Source organism: Rhamphochromis sp. 'chilingali' (assembly GCF_963969265.1).
Source record: "Rhamphochromis sp. 'chilingali' genome assembly, chromosome: 1".
Lineage (NCBI taxonomy): Eukaryota > Metazoa > Chordata > Actinopteri > Cichliformes > Cichlidae > Rhamphochromis > Rhamphochromis sp. 'chilingali'.
Window position 1 is genome coordinate 22,729,235 of NC_137929.1, and position 25,855 is coordinate 22,755,089.

The following is a 25,855-nucleotide window of genomic DNA, read 5'->3' on the forward strand; positions in this document are numbered from 1 at the left end:
AGGCTGAGAGACGTCACTTAACTGTGCTGCACCTGAAATAATTCAGACAGACTCAGTTTCACACAAATGAAGATCAAAAGTTTACACAAGTAAATTTCTTTTACTTACATAAAGAGCAGATCAGGAAAACGTTCACAAAGAACATCTTCATCTTGTCTCCTTCTTCAGTACAGCAGTCCACACCTAATGAAGCAGCAGTATACTTCTCAGATTTAAAAACGCCAGCTTGTCCTACATTTTGCCACATCTGACAGGTCTGATTGGTTCATCACCATCACACTGCAGAACATGATTGGCTCTGTCGCGTAACGTGGCGTAGCGAGAGACTGAGGCCTGGCCGCCCCCTGCCATCAAAGCTGAGGGGGTAAAAGGACTTGACATTCAGCCTTATGTGTTAAAAATGTGTTAATAAAAAGTGGTAAAACAGAGCTTTTTCCTATAGTTTGGTCATCATCTTCATTTGTAATCAAGGACAAATAAAAAATGTAAGTGATCAATATGCAGAGAAATGCAGTTTAAATTGTGGAAATGTCTGTTCTAATGTTTAGAGTTTTGTGTGTAGACATGAGCCATAATCAACCTTTTGTTCGTTGGACTGAGAAGATAAGGACTGTGTCACTAACCAGTCAATATACTTTTGAACAACAAAAACAATGTTAAATGTTGTAAACGTCAAACACTCAATTGTCAGTTCATTGTCATTGTGCTGACAGTTAAATGTGCTCAATACTAATTAAAAAATAATCAGTTAACGTTAATTATGTTTAGGTTGACAATTTTAATATTGTGAAAAAAAATGACTTTAAAGACAGGTTTAATCCAGGCTGCGCTGAAAACCTATGTAGAAAATGTCTTGAGAGATATGAGTGTGCGAATGTGTGTGTGTGTGTGTGTGTGTGTGTGTGTGTGTGTGAGAGAGAGAGAGAGAGAGACAGAAACTAAATGAGAGTGCACACAGGACACTCTGATCTCTGAATGTCTCACAGTTAAAGTGCATGACTTAGTAAAAAGGGGGATTGTATTGAGTAAATTGTGACGGAGAAACAGTTTGCAAGAGAAAAAGTATTCGGATTAAAAGTGAATGTGAAGAATGGAAAGTGAAGCTTATTCAGATATGATTGAATGTTCAAATGTAACTGAATTATCTTTGATAAAAGAGAGAGAATGATAACGTGTGGCTGAGGATCTATTGACCTGGTTGATTGAGTAGATATTAGAGAGAGAGAGAGAGATGGGGCGAGTGGGCACTTGACAAAGTCTAAACTGGGATGTATGGAGGTGTTTTCGGTTTGTTCCCAGCGGTCCTGTAACATTAACAGTTTAGATCATTGGATCTCAGAATTCCAGCAGAGATGCATAGAGGGAGAGAGGACTGCCCATATTCTGGACTTGCTGCGATGTCAATAGGCCAGTCATCCATAAAAACAAAGCAAATCCAGGCATATTTTGAATATTCTTCCTGAGCTAATTACTACTACAGCTGTAGTTTGTGGCTACACGCATTCAGTGGTGTGATCAAGCATTTGTCCCCTTCCTGATTTCCTGTTTTTTTGTATGTTTGTCACACTTAACGTTTTAGACCATCAAACACATTTAAATATTAGACAAAGATAACACATATAAACAAACAAGGGACTTTCCAAATGAAGGTGTTTACTATTAGGAAGAAAAACCCTACATGGCCCTGTGTGAAAAAGTGTTCACCCCGTAAAACCTAATAACTGGTTGGGCCACGCTTAGCAACAAACAAAGCGTTTGAGGGCAATGAGTCTTTTACAGTGCGGTGGAAGGGAAGGGGGCGGGCACTTCAAACCACTGTATTCACGCTCCACTCATACTCACGTCTGATCTCAACACACAAACGTCAGAATATTCAAAATATTTTTATTATTTTGGTTGAGAGGGGGGAGGGACTAAAATTCACGATGCAAAAAAAAAGTGATCATTATTATCATGATATTAAAATACAAATGCACATAATTCTTTTATATACATAACAGACACTTTTAATAGTCTGAAATACAAATGTCATTATTGTCCATGTTAAATTGTGGTGTGAGGAAATGAATGAAATAGTAACTTATAAATGTCTTTTATAAGGGAAGTCATGCTTCAAAGAGAACCTCACAAGGTCCTGTGTTTATACACAGAGACCAAAAGCCTGTCCACTTTACTGCTTTACACTAGAATAGACACATTTACTCCAGGTGTTGTCCATCTGCATTTCTGATCTGTTCATCTTCATGTCCCTCAAAGGTTTGAAATAGAGGTAGCCTCCTCCTTGGTCACCCTGGGGATGAAAAACAGTACAACAGCTGAGTCACTTTCACATTTATTAAAAAAAACTAACAAACATGGATGGAACGTAAAACTGTGCTTTTTCTTTCAAAAGAAAATGCACTTACATTTGCTTTGAAAAAGGGGGAGTTTTTTGCTGGATAATCTGGAAAACAGAAAACTGTGTCAATATAATGTCAAATTCACCGGAGGATAAAAAACAAACATAAGGAATACTAAACCACTTGCCTGTGTATGTGCTCCTGTTTTTCTTTCTTGTCATGCACATTAAGGAAGCCAGTAAAACACTCAGGACGCTGGTGAAAGCTGAAACCCCCCTCCAGAAATACAACAAGAGAAGAGTGTCCCCTTCATCTACTGAGATAGTAACCCAACAAATAAAGTTAAAACACAGATGTTGTCTTGTCAGCAAAACTGGCTTGGTTGGTAAAATGCTAAATGGCCTGTATTTGTATAGCGCTTTACTAGTCCCTAAGAACCCCAAAGCACTTTACACATTCAGTCATCCACACATTCACACACTGGTGATGGCAAGCTACATTGTAGCCACAGCCACCCTGGGGCGCACTGACAGAGGCGAGGCTGCCGGACACTGGCGCCACCAGGCCCTCTAACCACCACCAGTAGGCAACGGGTGAAGTATCTTGCCCAAGGATGCAAAGACCGAGACTGTCCAAGCCGGGGCTTAAACCGGCAACCTTACGATTACAAGGCGAACTCCCAACTCTTGAGCCACGATCACCCACTAAATAGACTGATTCTTATAGAGCACTTTTGTACTCTCCAGGAGCACTCTATACAACATGCCTCATACAGACAAGCACGTTTTTTTCTGTTTAAGTGTTTTTGAATTTCTGTAACACACTCACTCATTGATGCATCAGAGAGCAGTTTGGGGTTAGTGTGTTACATGTAGACTGAAGCAGCCAGGCAACCACTCATACACCCACCTCATACAACGCAAACTGTGCCATAGACAAACAGATGTCGACCATGTCTGGTAATACTGATGACACAATTTTTTTATTATGGGTCAATGTCTGCTGCAAGTAGCGGACAGAGATTAACAATACTGCATGGACATTTTTAAATGTATTTATAGTTAAACAATTCTACCTAATAACATGCGACCATTTAAATTTACCATTTTAAAGCGTGCTGGATAATAAGCGTATTTGTCTGTACTGTTAGAAAGGCTGTCTCCCTCCTTATGTCAGCATTATAACAGCGTTGTCTAGCCTTATTTGTGTCTTAATCAGTTAAGTTATAAAGCAAAAGGTCATTAAGCTAGGCACCTAATACGTATTTACTTGTAAATGTCTGAACAATATGTTTAAAGGTTTTCCCATGATTATTTTTATGTTGGCTGGAAAGAAAATATTTTTATTTTCCGCTGTTAGTGCAGCTTAGTGCAAGTTACTACAACTTCTGCATGAATGTCCATTTCATGCTTTGGAGAGGCAAAGTGGGAAATGCTTTAAAAAGCAAAAGGTCATTAAGATAAGCAGTTAATATGTATTTACATGGTGGACTGGCCTGCCTTTACACACTTTGACATGATAGTGAGTAGCTTGTTCAGATAATAGAACCTTTCCCAAAATTACTTACCCTCAACATTCAGCTTGGTCCCATTGCCAAACAGTAAGCGTCCACATAAAGCAACAGCACAGTAGTAGGACCCAACATGAGAGACATTCAAGTTCTTCATTGGCAGGCTGTACACACAGGTGTGTGCTTGTGCCTCAGATTTCTTCTTGCACTCATCATTCCTGCCTCCATGGGTGTATATGAGCCCTGGATGAGATTCTTCAGAGTCTTTGAACCAGTAAACCTTGTGGTCTTCATCACAGGTCCCAGTGCGGACTGTACAGTTCAGAGTCACAGAGTCTCCTGGCTGGATGGTCTCAGATAGTGATTGTAGGACAAAAGTCTGGATGTCCAAACTGGAACCTTTTACATTGAGATATGTTTCTTTGGTAAACTCTAAAATAAAAGTAAAGCTTGTTGCGCAGTAGTAAGTAGCTGAATCTGAGACACGCAGATCTGTTATTTTCAAGTGATTTTTACTGATGCCAGTAACTAACGTAAAGCGTGGATTACTTTTGAATTCATTATAAAATATGCCATTTCCCTCATATCTGTAGTAGGTAGAGATGAGTCTCGGTTTTTGTCCCAGAGTTTGTTTGTACCAGTAAAGTCTTGCAGCTTCACCTTCGTAAGAACAGTGCAGAGTTACTTCATCACCAACATCAGCAGAAACAAAATCAGTCTCTTGATGAAGAGATGAGTGCGGTTCAGCTGGCTGAGCTGAAACAAGATACAAGACAACGCACACACATTTCTTTCATTGCATATATATTTAGTGCAGTGGACATCTGAAACCTAATTGAGAAATGACATCTCAAAACAGCAAAATTAGAACTCACCTATTATTCCTACGCACACACGTATCAGATAAACTACAAATTTTAAATGTGTCATTATGGTAAAATAATTTTTCTGCTCTTCAAAGAGGAAATTTCATGTGACCGGCCAACCACAGATTATGTGTAATGTCCCGTAAAGGAAACATGCTCATCGCTGTCATGTTTAGCGCTTGAAAAATGAAAAACCACAGACATCCTTGGTTGTGCAACGTTGTGGACGTAAAATGGGTCGTGCTTTCTTTGAAGATTTGCTTCAGTTTCCATTTAGAGAAAGAAAACTACGACGCTCATCTGGTTTGCTTTGTTTCAAATGTGACACTGTGTGGCACTAACATTAAAGTGGTCCTGTCATTACTAATTTCAAACTCAACTCTATCTTCTATTCTTTGACTCACATAAAATAGTTGGTTATTTTGACCACCTGGGATTAGTTTAAAAAAGTTGTGGCGCTGCCGTGGTTTAAACTCGGCCTCCCTATTGGTCTTTCTTCCCGTGCCGAACTCATACTTTGCCTTCTGCAGGCTTCTCCCTGTAATGATAAGAGCATTAAAATAACACAAACACACCACACGTTTTCCTCTAGGTTATCCTCACACCTTAAAGTTTCTGTGCCTTGCTGCGTCAGGACACCATCACCCCATATTTGTGGTGATGGTGGGGAGGCTGTGAGACAAAGCTGTGTGAAAGGTACAGCCACGTTGCTCGGTGATAGCATAATAGCCTGTTTTAGCTAGCTGAAATGTATTGTTTGGGGGCAAATACGATAGTGTTAAAAAATGCTTATATATGAATATTCAGTCCAGTACACCTACAGTGGGGCAAAAAAGTATTTAGTCAGCCACCGATTGTGCAAGTTCCCCCACCTAAAATGATGACAGAGGTCAGTAATTTGCACCAGAGGTACACTTCAACTGTGAGAGACAGAATGTGAAAAAAAAATCCATGAATCCACATGGTAGGATTTGTAAAGAATTTATTCGTAAATTAGGGTGGAAAATAAGTATTTGGTCACCTCAAACAAGGAAAATCTCTGGCTCTCACAGACCTGTAACGTCTTCTGTAAGAAGCTTATCCGTCCCCCACTCGTTACCTGTATGAATGGCACCTGTTTGAACTCATCATCTGTATAAAAGACACCTGTCCACAGCCTCAAACAGTCAGACTCCAAACTCCGCCATGGCCAAGACCAAAGAGCTTTCGAAGGACACCAGGAAAAGTATTGTAGACCTGCACCAGACTGGGAAGAGTGAATCTACAATAGGCAAGCAGCTTGGTGTGAAAAAATCAACTGTGGGAGCAATCATCAGAAAATGGAAGACATACAAGACCACTGATAATCTCCCTCGATCTGGGGCTCCACGCAAGATCTCATCCCGTGGGGTCAAAATGATCATGAGAACGGTGAGCAAAGATCCCAGAACCACACGGGGGGACCTGGTGAATGACCTGCAGAGAGCTGGGACCAAAGTAACAAAGGTCACCATCAGTAACACACTACAACGGCAGGGAATCAAATCCCGCAGTGCCAGACGTGTTCCGCTGCTGAAGCCAGTGCATGTCCAGGCCCGTCTGAAGCTTGCCAGAGAGCACATGGATGATACAGCAGAGGATTGGGAGAATGTCATGTGGTCAGATGAAACCAAAGTAGAACTTTTTGGTATAAACTCAACTCGCCGTGTTTGGAGGAAGAAGAATACTGAGTTGCATCCCAAGAACACCATACCTACTGTGAAGCATGGGGGTGGAAACATCATGCTATGGGGCTGTTTTTCTGCCAAGGGGACAGGACGACTGATCCGTGTTAAGGACAGAATGAATGGGGCCATGTATCGTGAGATTTTGAGCCAAAACCTCCTTCCATCAGTGAGAACTTTGAAGATGAAACGAGGCTGGGTCTTCCAACATGACAATGATCCAAAACACACCGCCCGGGCAACAAAGGAGTGGCTCCGTAAGAAGCATTTGAAAGTCCTGGAGTGGCCTAGCCAGTCTCCAGACCTCAACCCCATAGAAAATCTGTGGCGGGAGTTGAAAGTCCGTGTTGCTCGGCGACAGCCCCAAAACATCACTGCTCTCGAGAAGATCTGCATGGAGGAAGGGGCCAAAATACCAGCTACTGTGTGTGCAAACCTGGTAAAGACCTATAGTAAACGTTTGACCTCTGTTATTGCCAACAAAGGTTATGTTACAAAGTATTGAGTTGTATTTTTGTTATTGACCAAATACTTATTTTCCACCCTGATTTACGAATAAATTCTTTACAAATCCTACCATGTGGATTCATGGATTTTTTTTTTCACATTCTGTCTCTCACAGTTGAAGTGTACCTCTGGTGCAAATTACTGACCTCTGTCATCATTTTAGGTGGGGGAACTTGCACAATCGGTGGCTGACTAAATACTTTTTTGCCCCACTGTAAAACTATGTTGAGATCGTGAAATGTTGGCATAGAACTATGGCGCAAGCCTAAAAACGTCCCACAAAAACTGAGCAAACAGGGTTTTTTTTAACCTTTTTTTTTAAACTGTGCTGCAATTAATTACTGCACAACTAATTTTGACTGCATCTCCACACAAGATATGCTTACGAAGATGGAATATGGGGGCGAGCAGAAGTACGTTAAAGTTCCACAAAGTGATGAATGGAGGACATGCATATTGTATTGAAGAAAAGAGTAATGAACATGCTGTTATTTGCATTGACCAGCACACTTATGTCAGACCCTTTGATAAACAATATTCCAATGAGAGCGTGTACACTGTTCCATGTTTTAGAAAATGTTTGAAAATTGTGGTTCACAGTTCAAAATAAATGTTTTTCAGAAAAACATTGGCTCTTTTTAATAAATGTGTATTTCCCAAGGAATTTCTGAAAGTTCAGAAGAGTAAAATTTAAACCTTTTAGAATTAATTAGAAGATAACTCTTATGTAGTTAAAATAAAATACTCTGTGAGACTTAATATCTAAACTCTTAACACCTAGTTAGCATTAATAAGTGTTAAATTATCAACTCCAGACAGATTTGGTATTTAACACTAAATCTGAGTTAAGATACCAACTCTCCAAAAAGATTTAAATTCACACTCTTTGGTGTGGACCCATATAGACACTTTAATAGTGTTGAAATCAAATCTGACAGTGTTAATTTGTGTATACTGGATTTGCTGTGTACCAGGTACTTTTTTAGTACATGCTCGCCCGGGGTTTCCAAGAGTCTGACTAAAAGCCACAGACTGAGCAGCATTTATATTGTTGCGTCAACCGTTACCTTTGTGGTAGTGTTCCCATCACATATTAATTACGATGCCGGACTTGGTAATCTAGAGCAGAATGATCAAAATTTGACAGTTTCAGGCCTGAGCATAAGAGCCGAGAAGGTGAAGCTGTCGACTGAGGCAGAACGGCGTGCATTGCAGAAGAGAAGCTGCCGGGTTAATAGTCAGGCAGATGTGGATGAGATGATAAACCCTGACTGTCGTCGTTAGGGATGGGTACCGGTGTCCGGTGCCATGATGGCACCGGTTCTGACATAAACGGTAGTAACCAGACCGAAAAGCAGCGCACATTTCGGTGCTTTATTTCGGTGCTTTTTTTTCCTGAGCTGTGATACACTTCTAGCCAATCATTTTACGTTTCCGAGGATAGTAGGCGGGGCCAGGTACGTACGTTCTGTTAGAGCAGAGCTACAGATTAAAAATGTCCAAGGCGAAGCGGTCAAAAGTCTGGCTGTACTTCACAGCAAAATATGCAAACTCCGCAGCCTGCAACAAGTGCTTTAAGCTGATACTGTGATACTGTCAAAGGAGGTAACACCAAGAATCCGATTAAACAGCTGGCGACGCATAGCGGTTTTTTTAAAAGCCGAGAAATGCGCCGTATTTGATAGCTTGCTGCGAGACCTCACACCGTGCACGTCGGGTGGGTTGCCAGTTATCGGACCCGGAGCAACATCCCCCAAAAACCCGAAGAATAGAGTCCTGGCCCCTAGCCCTGCCAGTGTAGCAGAAATGATGAGGATGAGGATGGCAGCAGCAGCCGTTCTTCTCTGCGTGAGTAGCTTCATGTTGTTCGTGTGTAATTTACGTTGAGTAGGCTAACCACGTTATTACATTAATGCATGTAAGGTGAACTAGCAAACATAATCATAGCTACATGCGGCTGTCTTCTTGTTTGATGGCAGATACTCCCTTCACCCTGGCCAAAAAGGCTAAAATGACCAAAGAAAAAGTGGGAAACAGTTAAACATGAGAGGGTTTAAGTTTGTGGTTTTTCCATTGTTTAAGCACTGCTTCCAGCCAAGAGTGATGCCATATATGCCACATAGCTGCAGAAAAGGCACACATTGTTATCTTTTTACAAAAAAAAACAGCTGAACATGAGAGGTTTTTGGACAAAGTTTGTGTTCTCCATTCTTTAAGCACCGGTTCGAGCACCGTTTAAGCACCGGCACCGTTTCAAAAGTACCGATTTGGCACCGGTATCGGATAAAACCTAAATGATACCCATCCCTAGTCGTCGTTTTATAATAATCATTTAACATTTTAAAACCAGCTGTAAGGTCAGTTTTAAAATAAAGCCATTCAGATAGTTGCAAATAAAATAAAGATGGTATAAAAACAGAACATTTATTGTGAAACAAATTCCACAAATTATTCAAAATCAATTTTGAACTTTTCATAATGTTCTTCTGCAAAAATAACATCTTCAGATGTGTTGGCTGTGGCGTTTGTATACCGTTTATTTATTCTATTCTAATTTTAATTTTACGATCTATAATAGAATGATCAAAATTAGTGATAAAACTAACAAAACCTCCAAATACTTAAGTACTTTTTTGTCAAATATTATTATACTCATACTTATACAAATATTATCATTATTATTATAAATAAGTATAAAACTTGTGGAAATCAACAACTTAATGTTGGTTGCTCAGATCGACACTTTAATAGAAACTGTTTGTCTTTGACATGAACTGTAATGATATTCTGTACAACTTGATACAACTCTAACTGAACACTCAAAGCACTTTACACAACGTGCCATATTCACACATTTACACAATGTAAATGCTTTCTATTTAACATTCACACACATTCATACTTCAGTGAATGCATTGGGGAGCAACTTGGCATTAGTATCTTGCCCAAGAGTATTTGTTACATATATTTATGTATGTAGCAAATACTGGATATTGACATAACAAATTTCATATTAAAATGATACCGTTTTAGTATGTCAATAATTTATCAGCCAATTAGGAAATATAGACTCTGTGAATAAAAAAAGAAAACAAGCATTTAATGTTCGGACATTCAGCAAATATTGCGATGTTATAATCAACTTTTCAGTTGTAATTTATATTAGCAATAAATGAGAAAAAGAAGAGAAATACAGCAACCAATGTACTTTTAAACTAGTCATATGTGAGACAAAATTACACATGACACTGCTACGCTTAAGGCTATTTAAACAGAAGTAAACATGTAAAGTTTTATTATTTGATACTAGAATACAGACATTTATCCTCTGGATTCTCTCTTTTTCTTGTAGATCTGCTGGTCTTTTTTACCCTCAAAGCAGCATAATGAAGGGTTTCTTCAGGTTCACAATTCTGATAATGAAATAAATCCACAAATCACAATATGGCACATGTTATAAAATTTTAAAAATGACAGATATTTGTCATAATAACAAAATGATTTAGAATTGTATTATTCTACCTCTGTGTTTGTTATAGAGGAAGCTGAAAATCTTGCATTAGACCCTGAAACAAACACACAGACACACAAATCATATTTCAACCATACTGGATGGTAATTTTATATAAACAATATATGAACAGCAACATTTACCTGTACACTGCCGTCTGCTTATACCATAAATTAAGAAAGCCAGTATAAAGATCAGGATTGTGGTGAATGCCAAGGCAGCAATTAAGAAATACACAGAGAGAAGAAAAGTCTCCTGAGCTGCAGTAACAAATATGACAATAAGATATTATGTTAGCAGCTTTTCCAATTTGTAATAACATTTTAATTGTAAACAGAACTATTCATCAGTAAAAGAAATGTGTGCTAAGCTTCTACTCACACCCAAAATCCAGCTCGGTCCCTTTTCCAAAAAGCATGTATCCACACGAGGCAACAGCACAGTAGTAGATCCCAGCATGAGAAACATCCAGGTTCTTCATTGGCAGGCTGTACACACAGGTGTTTGTGTGTGTCTTTGGTTTCCTCTCACACTCATCATTCCTGCCTCCATGGCTGTAAATGAGTCCTGAATGAGACTCTTCAGAGTCTCTGAACCAGTAAACACTGTGTTCTTCATCACAGGTCCCAGTGTGTACTGTACAGTTCAGAGTCACAGAGCCTCCTGGTTGGATGGTCTTAGATGCAGACTGCTGAATTAAAGGCCGGCTGTTCAAACCTGAACCTTTAACATTTACAGTGATTCCTTCTGCAAATTCAAAACTTACCGAAAAGCTACTCGCGCAGAAATAGGTAGCTGAGTCCGAAACTTGAAGATTTTTTATCATCAAATGGTTTTGAGCTTTTTCAGTAGACAGTGTGAAGCGTGGATTGTTCTCACATTCATCATAGAAAGTGCCATTTTTATCATACGAATAGAAGCTAGAAATGAGCCTTGGCTTCTCTCCCAGTGTTTGCTTATACCAGTAAAACCTTGCTACCACTTCACCTTCATAGAAACACTGCAAAGTTACACTCTCCCCGACATTAGTGGATATAAAAACTCTGTCTTGACGAACAGACGAGAGTTGATGACTCTTCTGAGCTGAAATGATAGAAGGAAAAAAACAAAACAAAGAAAACTGATTTAAAAAAAAGTAGAACTCATGTCACTGAGTGACCTTAATCTCTAAAAGATAAAAGTTACTGAGGAAAAAACACAACTCACCCATTTCCCCAAAGAACAAAAGCATCAAATAGAAAACAGATGGTGGAGATATCATCATGTTCAAATCCGTGACTTGAATGGAAAGAATCTTTCTGTTCATAGTGTCTTCAGGGGCAAGACTGTATTTGATTGGCTGATTTAAAGTCACACTGTATGCAAGGAAACAGCTTCACATTCACAGCATAGTGTCAAAACGTGATGAGAGATTCACATGGACAACAAAGTGGCTCTTGAACTTTCCACTGAACTTCAAGTTATTGAAATTTAACTGACCACTCAGTCTTACTCGGATTGCACTTCACGGATCTCACTGATCTAAATATTATTTTTTAATATCTAGTCTAGTACAGGAAAATGTAGCAACTTCAACTTAGTGTAAGTGTTGTTTGTACAACAAATAGCTCAGTGGTGAAGGACACTGCTGGCAGTACCAATTTCCTTCGCCACTGCCTAAACTTATAATCTTTACCCTTTTCTGTGTGCATGTTCTTACATGTTGTTATTGACATTTTTTTGTAACTAGTTCAAATCAAGAGAGGAGGTTCATTGGGGAAAAAAATGCATATTAAACAAAAAACACCTTGGATCAAATAAGAGCATAAGGAAACTTTCAGATAAGCATGTCTGAAGTGACTTTGGATTTGCACTAGTGGCTAAAAATAATGTATTTCTATCACCATCTTTACTATATAAGAAAGTGATCAATTCGCCACTCTTACATGTAACCTACATATCAAGGAAGTGTACAGTTTGTTTATTCTATTCATAAGTAAACTGAAGGTTATTTTTAAATGCATTTAAGAGATTTAGAATTTTTTTCAGTTCTTCATTTCCTTGAAAAATGCAAAATATTTCACGCTTTAACCTGCAATATTTTGTGTATCTTAAAACCAGCTTATTTTTTAACAGGGTTAAAAATAAATCCATACTGGTTCCAGCAAGATAAATCATATTTATCCACAGTTATACATGATGACCAATTTTATCAATGTTTTTTTTCCGATCTTTGATGCATTTGTCAAATATTATATTAATTGACATTACTCTAAAGTGAGTATAGTACTGCTAGATGTTAGGAGATGAGTCAAAGAAAGAAATTAGAACGAGGAACTGAAGAAGTGCTATTTGGGAAATGTCACTGTATGATCCTGTGGTTTTTTCTTTGTGCTATTTACTACACTGTAAAAAATATATATAATATAAAAATAGTATTTTACTGTGTATTTTACAGTTTTGTACTGTTTTTTTAGAATATCATTAAAATTACATAAAGAAACTGTGATTTTACATTTCAAATGTAAATTAACATAAAATGAAAAAACAATTTTCTTGTTTTTTAAACGTATTTGTCTGTACATATGCATATTTAGATTGTTAAAATACATTCACGAATGTATCATAATTTCACAAATATTTGTCCGTTATTTCAAAGATTGAAGTGTTAAATTCAAATGAAATGCTATGGAAAAATATATAACATGATTCTAACTGATGATTACATGATTGTAACTGTTTTTTACATCAAATAATTATTATTATTATTGTTATTTAGTGCGATCGTGGCTCAAGAGTTGGCAGTTCATCTTGTAATCAGAAGGTTGCTGGTTCGAGCCCCGGCTCGGACCGTCTCGGTCGTTGCGTCCTTGGTCAAGACACTTCACCTACCGCCTACTAGTGATGCCAGAGGGGCCGATGGTGCGATATGGCAGCCTCGCCTCTGTCCCAGGGCAAGCAATCCATTATTATTTAAACCAACTGTTAACTGTATATTTCTGTACATTTAAGTATTATTATTCATATTGCTGCATTCATTGACCTTGTTTATAGGTAATTTCATTGTTTAATCACATTAAAATGTTCCTAATTTAATGTTTAAAAGCACTTGAAAAAGGCAAAATCCCATGTAAAATTAGGGCAACAAACTGTATTGTCATTACTGAAAATGACCGTATTTTTATGAGAAAGTTATTTTCTGTTATTTTCTGGTATTATTTTGGCTGCCGGAATATTACTGTTTTTTTAGGATTTTTTTTTTTACAGTGTAGTGTAGATCTGCAGAACCAGCACCCCAATGCAACATGCCTGTGTCGGCTCTCTGTTTAAAGCATCCCATCCTCTGACCCTATGAGTACTAGCCAAGGCAATGCAGAGTTCAGATGGAACTGGTGTGGGTGAGAGGACTCGCCCAGTTCTCACTGCCTAGAAGTCCAGGTGTGTCTTCCCTGTTTCATCTGATAAGCCACACCCGTTACCAGGAACTCCCCTCTCAGTTGTGGTCCTTGGAATTTCTGGGCTGATTTTAGAGGCCTGGATTTGTATGGCCATGGGACTGTTATTTTTAAAGGGCTGGTGTAGGATTCATAAGATTCACATTTTTACTTTTACTTGGAGCAAGCTTGGAGGAGAGAGCTCTAGAGATGTATTTTATCTCATCGTTCAATGTTAAACAAAATAATCTAACAGGAAAGCAGGACTTTGTGGATATTTAGCCCTTCAGGAATACAGTGGGATCCCAAATCTTCACATAGTTGGGAAAGGCTGCGAGAAGCTTGGGAAGCTGCAATCCACCATGTAAGCAATGAAAGTACAAATTCTTCTCAGAAATACAATCCAAAACACCAATGATGATGATGAGCAGAGCCAAAGTCCAATTTGGAAATCCACCATCTGGGCAGTGAATGATCCCACTGGCATCTCTGCTGGAATTTCCAACTGCTCATCTTACAGAAGGCGCAGGGAACCGTTCAAGAATGTTTATGGGTGCTTTAATGTATGCTCTGTCAAGAGCCCACACACCTCTCCCCCTTATCTAGACAGACAATCATGTTGTTTACATGAAATCTTCTGCTGTCCAGCCAAACCCTATCATTCTCTCTCTCTATTTCCCCACATACATGTTTTAAAACAAAGTTTAAACTTGAAAATCATTTCATCCCTTTTTTCATCACTACTTCAATTAGATTTGTCTTTAGCAGATTCTCACATGAACATTCATTTTAGCATAATTCCTTTTCAACTAAATCACAGAGGAATTCATTCTATTACTTTTTCTCCTTACAACTCTGTTTGACTTCAGCCTCTCTTGATGCCACCTTTGATTTGTATTCAAAGTGTAGTCGCCTTCACTGTTCAGGGTCATTTACCTTGTTGTAGTAAAGCTGTTCCTCTGCAGCATGAAATAATTGTGTACATGGGGAAATGACAGTTTGTGCTTTACATTATAAGGAGAAAATTTTTTTTTCTAAAAACTGTGTTGATATGTAATACACAACATAACACACAAAAAGAAAGACGGCATGGTGAAAGATGTTTTATGCTGCATTTGAACTCACAACTATCAACATACAAGAGAGAACAGAGTGTGTCAAATCTGCCATTAAGCCAATAGACAGTACAAAATTTTGAAAATCTGAATAGAGACACACAGCACACAATTGAGCCAGTCGCTTTGAAATATGAATGGTCTGTTAGTCGGTGAAAAAGAAGTAAAATGGCAGACGACAATAACATATACTGGGACTGTTGCAAATCCCAGCCCAATCACTTTCTATCCCACCTTCAATGAGTCTGTCAGTTTCATTGCAGTGTGCTTTACTGATCTTCGTGCAGTCACTGGTTATTGGTGGGATTGTTACACTGCAGCAATTCGTGGATATTTGGATGTTAGTCTGTTCTTCTTATTCAATACTGACATTATTACTGTAGTCCAATATTTTTTTGGCCCACCTTCTGTGAGTCAGTCAGCTTCTATTCTGTGTGCTTTACATTTTTGTGCTCTTCTTCTTCCTCATCCTCATCTCACTCTGGTCCCTCAGAGAGCCACCCAAGCCTTCATCTTTATATCTGAGATGACAGCATAGCTACAGTCTTTCAGTTGTGGTGAGAATGTTAATGGAAGCCAACATCTGGAGTTTACTTCCCAGCCAAATGCCATTCTGTTTATAGGTATTGGCTATAGCTATTATTAATGGACTACACTTAATTGTGAACAACAACAACAATGATAATAATAGTAATAATGATGTGGGAAGTATTTGCAAATCCCAAACACAGATTTCCCACAGCTGTTTTAAATGCACAGACTAGATAACAATAAGCAAACATTTTGTTTTCTCTAACTAATGTTGAACTAGTGATGGTAAATTTGATTCTTTTTACTGAATCGAGTTTTAATGAGTCACTCACCAAAGTGAATCGGGTTTTTTGAGTCATTTGATTCACTGAAAATCATTCATCTTAGCAGTGGGATTTACAGAGAGTGCAAAAAATTTACATTTTCACTCAAACTTAATTTGTTTCTCTTTTCATGTAAATCCCACTGCTAAGATGAATGATTCTAAAAAAAACCAACTATTTTATAGAGCAAAAAAGAGCAAAAACATTTCTAAAATTAAGCAATTTCCTATCAAAATTGCTTAATAAACATTTATTTTGTTTATTTTTATTTTATTAGTATTTTCCTTAAATGTGTTAAATATATATTTTCTCATCTAAATGTCCACTGAGCTGTGAGCCAGGGGGCGGTAATGCGCCTTAACATTGGTTGCCAACCAAGAAGAAGAAGAAGCTGTGAGCCAGGAGGGAGGGGGTGAGTGAGTGAGTGAGTGATTTGTTCGTTCGCTCTATGATTCAGCACAGGAGGGAGGGGGTGAGCGAGTCCTGAGTGATTTGCTTACGCTTACGATTCAACACAGGAAGGGAGGGGGTTTTCACTACCCCATCCGTACCGGAAACCCGATCGGTACCACGCATGCGCGAAAGGTGTCTACTTCCGGTCGTAGCATTTTACAATAGTTATGGGTCAGAGTATCTGTTAAGATGTTAAGAATAATAAGTATATCTTAAAATATTTGCAATAATGAAGCATTTCAGTACAATGTAGACAAAAACGAAAAATAAAAAGATACTTAAGGATCGGGACTCCCCGATCCTTACTGCGCATGTGCAAAGTCGGACCGTACAAATCGGGTCTACCCGATCCGTACCGTGCATGTGCAGATGTTTTCTTCTTCTTCTGTTCGTTTAATGGCAGTTTACTCCCCAGTGTACGAGGATACTGCCACCTGCTGACCGAGCGAATGAACCCTATTGTAAACTGAATTGGCGTCATTACAAACGTGTGTTAAATTTGATTTAGTGATAGTCGAGTGTGTTTATGCTTGTCTGTGTGGAGAGGATTGACTGGAATAGTGATGATGATGTCCGCTATCACTGTCAATTGTCAGTAAACACTTAATCCGGCTGATGAATCTTCACGTGACACATTGCTAAGTCAATATTATTAAGTCTATAATTAGGCGCCATTCTTCTTATTTTACGGCGCTGTTGTTCAATCAGGGGACGCTCTCTGTTGAGGAGAAAAGCATGAATTTGTTTGAGGTGTCCATTGTTTAAATGTCCCGGGCAGTCGAAAAGGAGGCAGAGCTGTTGAGAAATGCTAGGAGCTAACTGGGCGCTAACCGTATCATTCAAATATATTAAATGTCGCAATGTTGGCAAAGAGAGGAAGTGACGTAAGATTTGCGCATGCGGGGTACCGATCGGGTTTCCGGTACGGATCGGGTAGTGACAACGGTGAGTAGCTCAAATGTGCTGTTAGCATGTTAGCAGAGCGATGCTACTGTGAACCGAGGAGCTATTTTCTTGATGTGAGCATCTACTCAGGGTTTTTTCTTCCAGTTCAGAGCAGAAATGCTTTTGTTAAGAAACTGGCTGTTGTTCCCCCCCCCCACAATTTTAATTATAAGCTAGATATATTTCTACTAAGTGAATTCGTTTGCTAACCGAAACAGGGATGAGTCAGTGAGTCAGTTGGGCTTGTGAATCATGATTCACGAGTCAGTAAAGTGATTCTCGAGTATTGAACGATTTGTTCACGAATCGAACATCACTATGTTGAACTGATATTGGTTATTATAGATGGTAGTTAAAAAGGTTTTGTTTAATAAATCACAGCATTTCTAGAATGTTCTCTCCAACTTTAGGTAAAATATAATTAAACCATTATGGTTGTTATGTTTTTATATCTTATGAAAAAACAGAACATGAAATTGTTTGAACATAAATGTTTTTCTCTAAAAATCGGCATAAATTAAAAGTACCAAAGAAAATCAGTCTTTCACCTTTCACCTTTCATCTCAGGCAGTGCTGTCATACAGCTCCTCTCCTGTCAATCTTTTACATTTCTACCATCATTTGTCCATAGTCAGATTTGTTGATGAAATCTCCGCTATATTCATAGTGATACATTCAAAATTGACTGTAATGACTGAGGTCAGCAGCTTTTTTCTTGTGGTTTGTGCATGTTCATTGTGCAAAAACCGCTTGTCATTCAAGGTAAACTCATGGGACACCAGCATGCTAGGCAAGCTGGGAATGGCTCTGTTTCCAGTGTTTGTCGATCCATGATCTGTGCTTTGTGTTGCATTAGCATTAGCAACTGAGGCATCATCATAACAGATGAGTTTCTTCTTGCCAATCACCTTGGCCAACATGTCTGATGTAAAGAAGCTGGAGGGTAAAAAAGTTGTTAGTACCTCCTTTAGTATGTTTGCAAAGGAAGCTGAGCGTGATGGAGAGGGGATGGCTGGTCTGACTGTGTCCAGTTTAATAAAACAGACACGTTAGATTAGCATCTATGAGAATGTCTGAATGTAAAGTGTTTAACAAGCTTAATTTTTTATTTTGTCCCCTGTAGATTTTATCCATCACACACTGTTCAAACCATTTCATTCAGCTGATTTTGTTGTTATTTATATATTTTAATAAACTCAAAATCCAGGTCTGTGTTTCTGAGCTCATGAAAGCGGTCAGTGGTGGTCCACCTGTAATCATCATGCTTAGCTTTCTGTAAAAGTCACCACACACTAGGATTAATCATACATTTATTCATGTCAGACAGGGTATTTATACATTTTAATTGATCTGTAGCTCAAAATCTGTTGTATACATTTATGAGTCTTGTGAAGGCCTAGAATATAAACAGCATGTAAGGCAGCTCTGAAGGCAAAAAGTTGTCTCCAACTGACAAGTGAGTGTATATCAGAAATCCACTTGTGTTCATTTTTTTTTTGAAAGGTTTGTTTAATAATTTTTTGACGCAAAACTCTACAGTCATCACAGATGTTTGAAAACTTTACCATGATATACTTTAAAATGAGAAAGCATGATCTCTTGTTCTGTTAAACACAGATGAAACACTAATTTACACTGAAGTAAACACATTCACTCCAGGTGTCATCCCCCTGTCTTCCTGTGTTGTTGATCTTGTTCGCCCTTAAAACACTTTCGTAGCCCTGGTAAAGAAAAGATGAAAATCACAAATGTGGTTAGTGGGGGAAAAACAACAACACAATTTCCCATCAATCCAAGAAGACATTACCATTTCATTTGTCATGGTGAGATCTGAAAATCTTCTGTGAGATTCTGGAAAGCCAAAGAATAGATTTGATATCAAAGTAACATGAAATTCAGTGTATATGCATCTTGTATATATGCATACATTACAGCACAAGTTACCTGTGCAGAGACAGTGTTTTATCTTCTTCAAACTCATTGAGGAAATTAGAAATACAATCAGGATTGTATTGAATGCGACTGCTCCATGTAAGACATACGCCAAGAGAAGAGAGTCCAGCTTGTCTACATATTCAAACAGCAGGAGACATTACGGAGTTTTCAACTTTGTTAAAATATTGACTTCAAAGTGGGAGTAAAAACTTTTCTTAACTGTACTTACCCTCAAAGTCCAGCTTGGTCCCGTTTCCAAAAAGCATGTATCCACACGAGGCAACAGCACAGTAGTAGATCCCAGCATGAGAAACATCCAGGTTCTTCATTGGCAGGCTGTAGACACAGGTGTTTGTGTGTGTCTTTGGTTTCCTCTCACACTCATCATTCCTGCCTCCATGGGTGTAAATGAGTCCTGAATGAGACTCTTCAGAGTTTCTGAACCAATAAACACTGTGTTCTTCATCACAGGTCCCAGTGTGTACTGTACAGTTCAGAGTCACAGAGCCTCCTGGTTGGATGGTCTTAGATGCAGACTGCTGAATTAAAGGCCGGCTGTTCAAACCTGAACCTTTAACACTCACAGTGATTCCTTCTGCAAATTCAAGACTTACCGAAAAGCTACTCGCGCAGAAATAGGTAGCTGAGTCCGAAACCTGAAGATTTTTTATCGTCAAATGGTTTTGAGCTTTTTCAGTAGACAGTGTGAAGCGTGGATTGTTCTCACATTCATCATAGAAAGTGCCATTTTTATCATACGAATAGAAGCTAGAAATGAGTCTTGGCTTCTCGCCTAGTGTTTGCTTATACCAGTAAAACCTTGCTACCACTTCACCTTCATAGAAACACTGCAAAGTTACACTCTCCCCGACATTAGTGGATATAAAAACTCTGTCTTGACGAACAGATGAGAGTTGATGACTCTTCTGAGCTGAAATGATAGAAGGAAAAAAGCAAAGACAACTGATTTAGAAACACGTAGGAACATCACTGACAGTGACCTTGATCTCTAAAAGATAAACGTTACAGAGAAAAAAACACAACTCACCCATTTCCCCAAAGAACAAAAGCATCAAATAGAAAACAGATGGTGGAGATATCATCATGTTCAAATCCGTGACTTGAATGGAAAGAATCTTTCTGTTCATAGTGTCTTCAGGGGCAAGACTGTATTTGATTGGCTGATTTAAAGTCACACTGTATGCAAAGAAAGAGCTTCATATTCACAGCATAGTGTCAAAACGTGATGAGAGATACACATTGAGAACAAAGTGTGTGACCTGAGCGGCGCATAGTGCATGAAGGTTGCTAATGCTCTACATAATCAAGAAGAGTTTCAATCCTCGTCTAGCATGAATGCTGACAGAACAAATGCGTACTGGGAGTTTTGTGGCATGTATTTCCATGGATGAGCAGCTCCTGCAGCAATGTTTAGTTGGCCCCATATTTGAATCCATATAGTGCATATAAAGCAATATCAAGTCCTAAATCTGAATGTTAATATGGTAAAAGTAATGAGAAAGATTGTAGAAGATTACAGTTCTAAAACACAATGTCAAAAATTTATTACATTCATGCTCTCAAACATTGTGTTTAGCAGCTTTATGAAAACAGTGTTAAATGGAAATATTTTTTTGTTAACTGTATTTTTACATTTCTTTTAATAATTCCACTTTTGAAATGTAAACAAAAACATCAAACAAGCAAAAACAGAGCAGAACAAAACTGCTCACCAGGCTTAATAGAATAAAATGCACATGTTCAATAGCTGATCACATACGACATACACCAACGCCAGTATAATCAGTGCCCAATGTAACCATGTAAAAAAAAAAAATCCTAAATTTGGGAAGGTTCTATTTTCATCTATGTAAAAATACAGGTCATGTATAACAGTAATACCTTCAACTCGTCCATGAACTTTTGTAGTGAAAAATTATCATCCTTTTTAAATATATTTTCCAATGCAAATGGATTTAAGTCATGACTATGAAACACTGCCCGATGCAGATTCTCTGCACACATAACAGTAATTTATATTAGATTTTCTTAGTGTACAGAATGCGATCAGTCGATCTGGGCTCCTGCTGCTATGACATTTACTGCTCTTTGTGAATATACATAACTGAATTTCACAAGATGTAAGCAGATGTTTCATGAGATGTTGTGGCTGATTTGTATCCTCTACACTGACACTTTTTATACTGTCTTTTTTTTTTAGAAATTATAACGGAATAAGGGTGGAATTAAGTGAATGACTCTAAGCATCATCAGTTAAAAGTCATATTAACCTTCACTACACTTGATGTGATCTAACTCTGACCTCCAGTCCAGCTTCAAAACTCTTACCTATGTTAAAAGCAAAAACTGTTTTGTATTTGGTAGAGACTGATACAGAGCTGGACTGCTCATCTTATGAACAGACAAACAAACAACAAACGCTTTAAAGACATCTAAAGTATTGATATAGATAAGAAACACGTCCACTTCTACTGCTTTATGCTTGAGTAGACACATTCAGCCTTGCTGTTGTTTCTCAGTCTTCTTGGTCTGTCAGCCTTGTGGTGCTTCAAAGCGGCATAATGGATGTTTTCTTCATTTTGAGCGACCTGATTATAAAATATCAAATGCAAAATTATTTAAAATTGCTCAAAATAAATAAAAATGAAAACAAACTGAGTCCAAAATGTTCCAGTTATGTTAACATTTTAATGTTAACCCCCAAAAAATTACCTGTGCGACTGCTGAAGAAACAGGAGAAATTCTTGAACGAGACTCTGAAGAAAAACAAATAAAATGTTCTTACTGTAAAGCTCTGTCAGTACTGAGTAGTTAATGTCAATAACAATAAAGGTTGCAGTACCTGCGTGTTTGGTGCTGTTTCTCTTGTGGGTCACATACAATATGAAAGCCATTAAAACATTTAGAAGTGTGGTGAATGCCAACGCTCCACTCAAGAAATACACAAAGACACAACAGTTCCTCTCATCTGTGGACAGACACCAGGAAATATTATAGATCCTGTAGCTTGCTGCTATGTAAGATTGTAATATATAAACAAAACAGTTACTCACACTCCAGCTTGGTCCTGTTTCCAAACAGTATGTGTCCACATGAGGCGACAGCACAGTAGTAGGTCCCAGCATGAGACATATTCAGGCTCTTCATTGGCTGTAGACACAGGTGTGTGTCTGTGTGTTGGGTTTCCTCTCACACTGATCATTCCTGCCTCCATGGGTGTAAATGATTCTTGGGAAAGACTCTTCAGAGTCTCTGAACCAGTAAACACTGTGTTCTTCATCACAGGTCCCAGTGTGTACTGTACAGTTCAGAGTCACAGAGCCTCCTGGTTGGATGGTCTCAGATGCTGACTGCTGCACTAAAGTTGGGATGTTCGACCCTGAACCTTTTACATCAATAACAGTACCTTCTGCAAATGCAAACATGTACCCATAGCTGCTTGCACAATAGTAAGTAGCAGAGTCTGAAATGTCCAGATCTTCTATCTTTAAGTCAATTTTTCCTTTTTCAGAATTCACAGTGAACCGTGGATCACTCTTGAATTCATCATTAAAAATGGCTTGATTGTCCACTGTGATAGTGCAAATGAGCTTTGACTCCTTTCCCAAATGTAACTTATACCAGTAAAGCCTTGCCACATCGTTACCTTCATAGAAACAGCGCAGAGTCACATCGTCCCCAGTATTAGCTGATACAAAATGTCTTTCTTGATGAACAGACAAGGAGAATTTGAGGTCATTTGTGTGAGCTGAAATAAAATGAAAGAACGTAAATGAACATTTGAGACACATGAAAGGATGGTAAAAGTTTTATACTGCAGTTTTAAAAAACTCACCTGTTTCCCCCAAGAACAAACATGTCAGATAGAAGACAAACTGCGCAGATGCCATCGTGTTCAGACTCTGGTGCTGAATGAAAAGATTCTTGAACCTGTCTTTGCTTTTCAAAGAAGACTGTGTTTGATTGGTCAACCACAAATGACACATCATGTCTTATTTAGGGAGTTTGATCACGTGTCAACTGACGTCTATATGTTAAGCTCAGTGTCTGGACTGTTAGGAAACAACATAAATGATCGCAAAAGACTAGTTGGGTAAGGGAAGACCAATCTAGTCTTCCCTAGTAATCTAAAACCCATGTTCTAGATGACCTTTGTTTCCATTATACCACCCTATTCCATGTTTTTTGCAGAATACTTTTAGTAAGTGTCATTTCCTTTTTGAAATATGGTGTTCAATACCGGCTGCTTTTCATAGTATAAACTTTGGTATATACAAGTCTGCAATTTGTATGAATCTACATAGACATGCATATAAATCGCAAGATGACCACTTGGTAGTTGGCAAACATCAAGTGGTCTTTTTCTAGCAGCTTTTTCTTCATTCAAGGTAAAACATTTTCACAGTGGAGACTCGAGCTTAAAAGTTACTTACTCCATATGTTGTTAGCTTGGCAGTCTATGCAACAGGCTTACTAAGTAACTAATTACTTAGTTACTTTTTAAAAACATGATTTACAACCTGAATAAATAAAGAATAAAGAAATAGATCTTTCAGCCCAATTCTACTTTTTCTGCATAATCCATCATGCAAAATGTAATCAGATGGAAAAGTCTCTTTTTAAAATTTGCTTTATTAGTTTTAATCTTTTGACTTTATGTATCAAGCAAACATTAAATTATATGCAACATTCACTGACTGGAAGAAATTTGTTTAACATTTAAACCTTTTTTCTGCACTTTCCAGCACATAAAATAAAATATATATTTTTTTGCATTTACACTCACTCTTTCAAATAGATGCAAGTAAAACACAGCAGAAAATAAATAAAATCAAAGACTAGCGGTCCTTTTGCTCTATTTTCACCTGTAAAGCAGGAGTGAGGTAGGCGGAGGTTTGCCCTGGTGCAGGTGTGCCGCAGCGGTCAGTGGAAGAGTCCACGAGTTTCTCTGTGAATTTCCCATTACGTGGTCGCGTACTCGGTGCTTGCTTGGAAGTTTAGGGGGTTTTTTTCGTCGTAAAGAGAAGTTTTCTTCCCACGCACAACGGACTCTAATGTTTTTGTCACTTTTTATGGAATCAAACTCAAAGTAAGGTCAGTACTTCCACGCTTGAAACGCTTTTTGTCGAATCTGTTGAAACGCATAGCGTTTTGTTAAAAGCCGAGAAAAGCACCATATTTGATAGCTTGCTGTGAGACCTCACACCGGGCACATCTACTGCGGGTGTGCTCCTGTTATCGGACCCGGAGTTAGCAACATCCCCCAAGAACCCGAAAAGGAGAGTCCTGGCCCCTAGCCCTGCCAGTGTAGCAGAAATGATGACGGATGATGATGGCAGCAGCAGCCGTTCTTCTCTGGGCAAGTACCTTAATGTTGTTCGTGTGTAATTTACGTTGAGTAGGCTAACCATGTTATTAAATTAATGCATGTAAGGTGAACTAGCAAACACCGTCGTAGTTACATGCGGCTGTCTGTTTGATGGCAGATACTCCCTTCACCCTTTTTTTCCAAACTGACGGCCTGTCATAATGTCTTCAGTTTTTGTGTTTGTTGTAGGGCTGTCAACGTTAACGCTTTAACACCGTCATCACGATTAATGCGATTAAACTATTTAAGGCAATCAACCCATCTGGAGTGCAAAATGGACAAACTTTGGACGAACTGCCCGAAATGCGTTGTCAGAGGAATTTCGGGGATTTTGAGTCATTCTACGCTCCATATGGATTAATTGAGTTAACATTTTTAATCGTGTTAATAGTGTTGATGGCGTTAACGCTGACAGCCCTAGTTTGTTGGTTTGTTTTTATTTTGTTTTATTTTAGTTATTAGATGCCACTCCAGCCAGCCAGAGAATCCCCCGCTGCCCCGCCCCTCTCCTACCTGTGCAGCAAGCAGCAGGTGCACCTCACAAACAGAGGGCGCCCTTACTCCTCGCAAATGGATAATAGAAATACAATCAGTGCCTATGCAATCCGCAAAATGCACTTGCATGCTATCGGGGCAGCATAGGTGCGAGTAACTTTTTTTTCGCCGATGCCATGATGCCACGTTGCCATCCTGGGCAACCGTCCATGTCGCCCATATCAAGAACCGCCACTGTTTACACTGTTCCTGCAGCAGGGGATGGGAAAGGTCTACACCTCTTCTCGCTCTCCCTTTTCAAGACACTTTAAATCCTTAAAGCGTGGGTCAAGCACAGTAGGTATCTTGAGCCACTGACAGTTGAGTGTAGCTACACGTTAGGGTAGGTCCTCTGTGAAGGCGGTCTTAAATTTGACCATATAGTTCGAGTCTTCATCGAAGACCTCCATGGTGTGATCCAGGTGGCAGAAAGCAGGTAAAACCACTGAACATGAGACATATGTCTCACCTCCAAGACGCTCAGTCAAAGCCTGCAGTAGACAGTTCAAGAAAGTAATTATTAATACTCTGGGTCGACGGACATGCCGGCGCGTCAACATCACATGACCAATTTAAAATGACACAGCAACAAGATGCAGAGCAGCTCCTGGTCCCTGCCACCCTGGCAGCTGTACCTCCATGATTTTAAAGTGGGTTTCAGCAGGTGCAGGAGCACTAAGAGTGGATTCAAACTGCTCACATACTAAGTTGTTTTGGAATCTCCAGTAGTTTTTAGTCATGTAAAGACTGTGATCAACTGACCTGTGCTGCTGCACTTTTC

The 25,855-nt window shown here is 38.8% G+C and overlaps 3 protein-coding genes across 3 annotated transcripts; all 3 read right to left on the reverse strand.

Annotated features, from left to right (window-relative positions):
• Nucleotides 1-10,484: 10,484 nt before the first annotated feature.
• On the reverse strand, nt 10,485-11,742 carry LOC308406520 (uncharacterized protein; the record flags this gene model as incomplete). Its single annotated transcript, XM_080897570.1, has 4 exons — nt 10,485-10,491; nt 10,580-10,696; nt 10,820-11,519; nt 11,643-11,742. 4 exons carry the CDS (start codon nt 11,740-11,742, stop codon nt 10,485-10,487), a joined length of 924 nt encoding a protein of 307 aa, XP_080753696.1.
• Nucleotides 11,743-19,366: 7,624 nt separating this feature from the next.
• LOC308391708 (immunoglobulin kappa light chain-like) lies at nt 19,367-20,350 on the reverse strand (the record flags this gene model as incomplete). The annotated part of the gene is made up of 2 exons (XM_080874402.1): nt 20,200-20,350; nt 19,367-20,082 (listed from the first exon to the last, which is right to left on the reverse strand). Exons 1-2 carry the CDS (start codon nt 20,297-20,299, stop codon nt 19,367-19,369), a joined length of 816 nt encoding a protein of 271 aa, XP_080730528.1. The 5' UTR covers nt 20,300-20,350.
• Nucleotides 20,351-21,419: 1,069 nt separating this feature from the next.
• On the reverse strand, nt 21,420-22,305 carry LOC308402929 (uncharacterized protein). The gene is made up of 4 exons (XM_080892098.1): nt 22,226-22,305; nt 22,015-22,140; nt 21,885-21,928; nt 21,420-21,760 (listed from the first exon to the last, which is right to left on the reverse strand). The coding sequence occupies exons 1-4, from the start codon at nt 22,302-22,304 to the stop codon at nt 21,641-21,643; spliced, it is 369 nt and encodes a 122-aa protein (XP_080748224.1). The 5' UTR covers nt 22,305; the 3' UTR covers nt 21,420-21,640.
• Nucleotides 22,306-25,855: the final 3,550 nt, after the last annotated feature.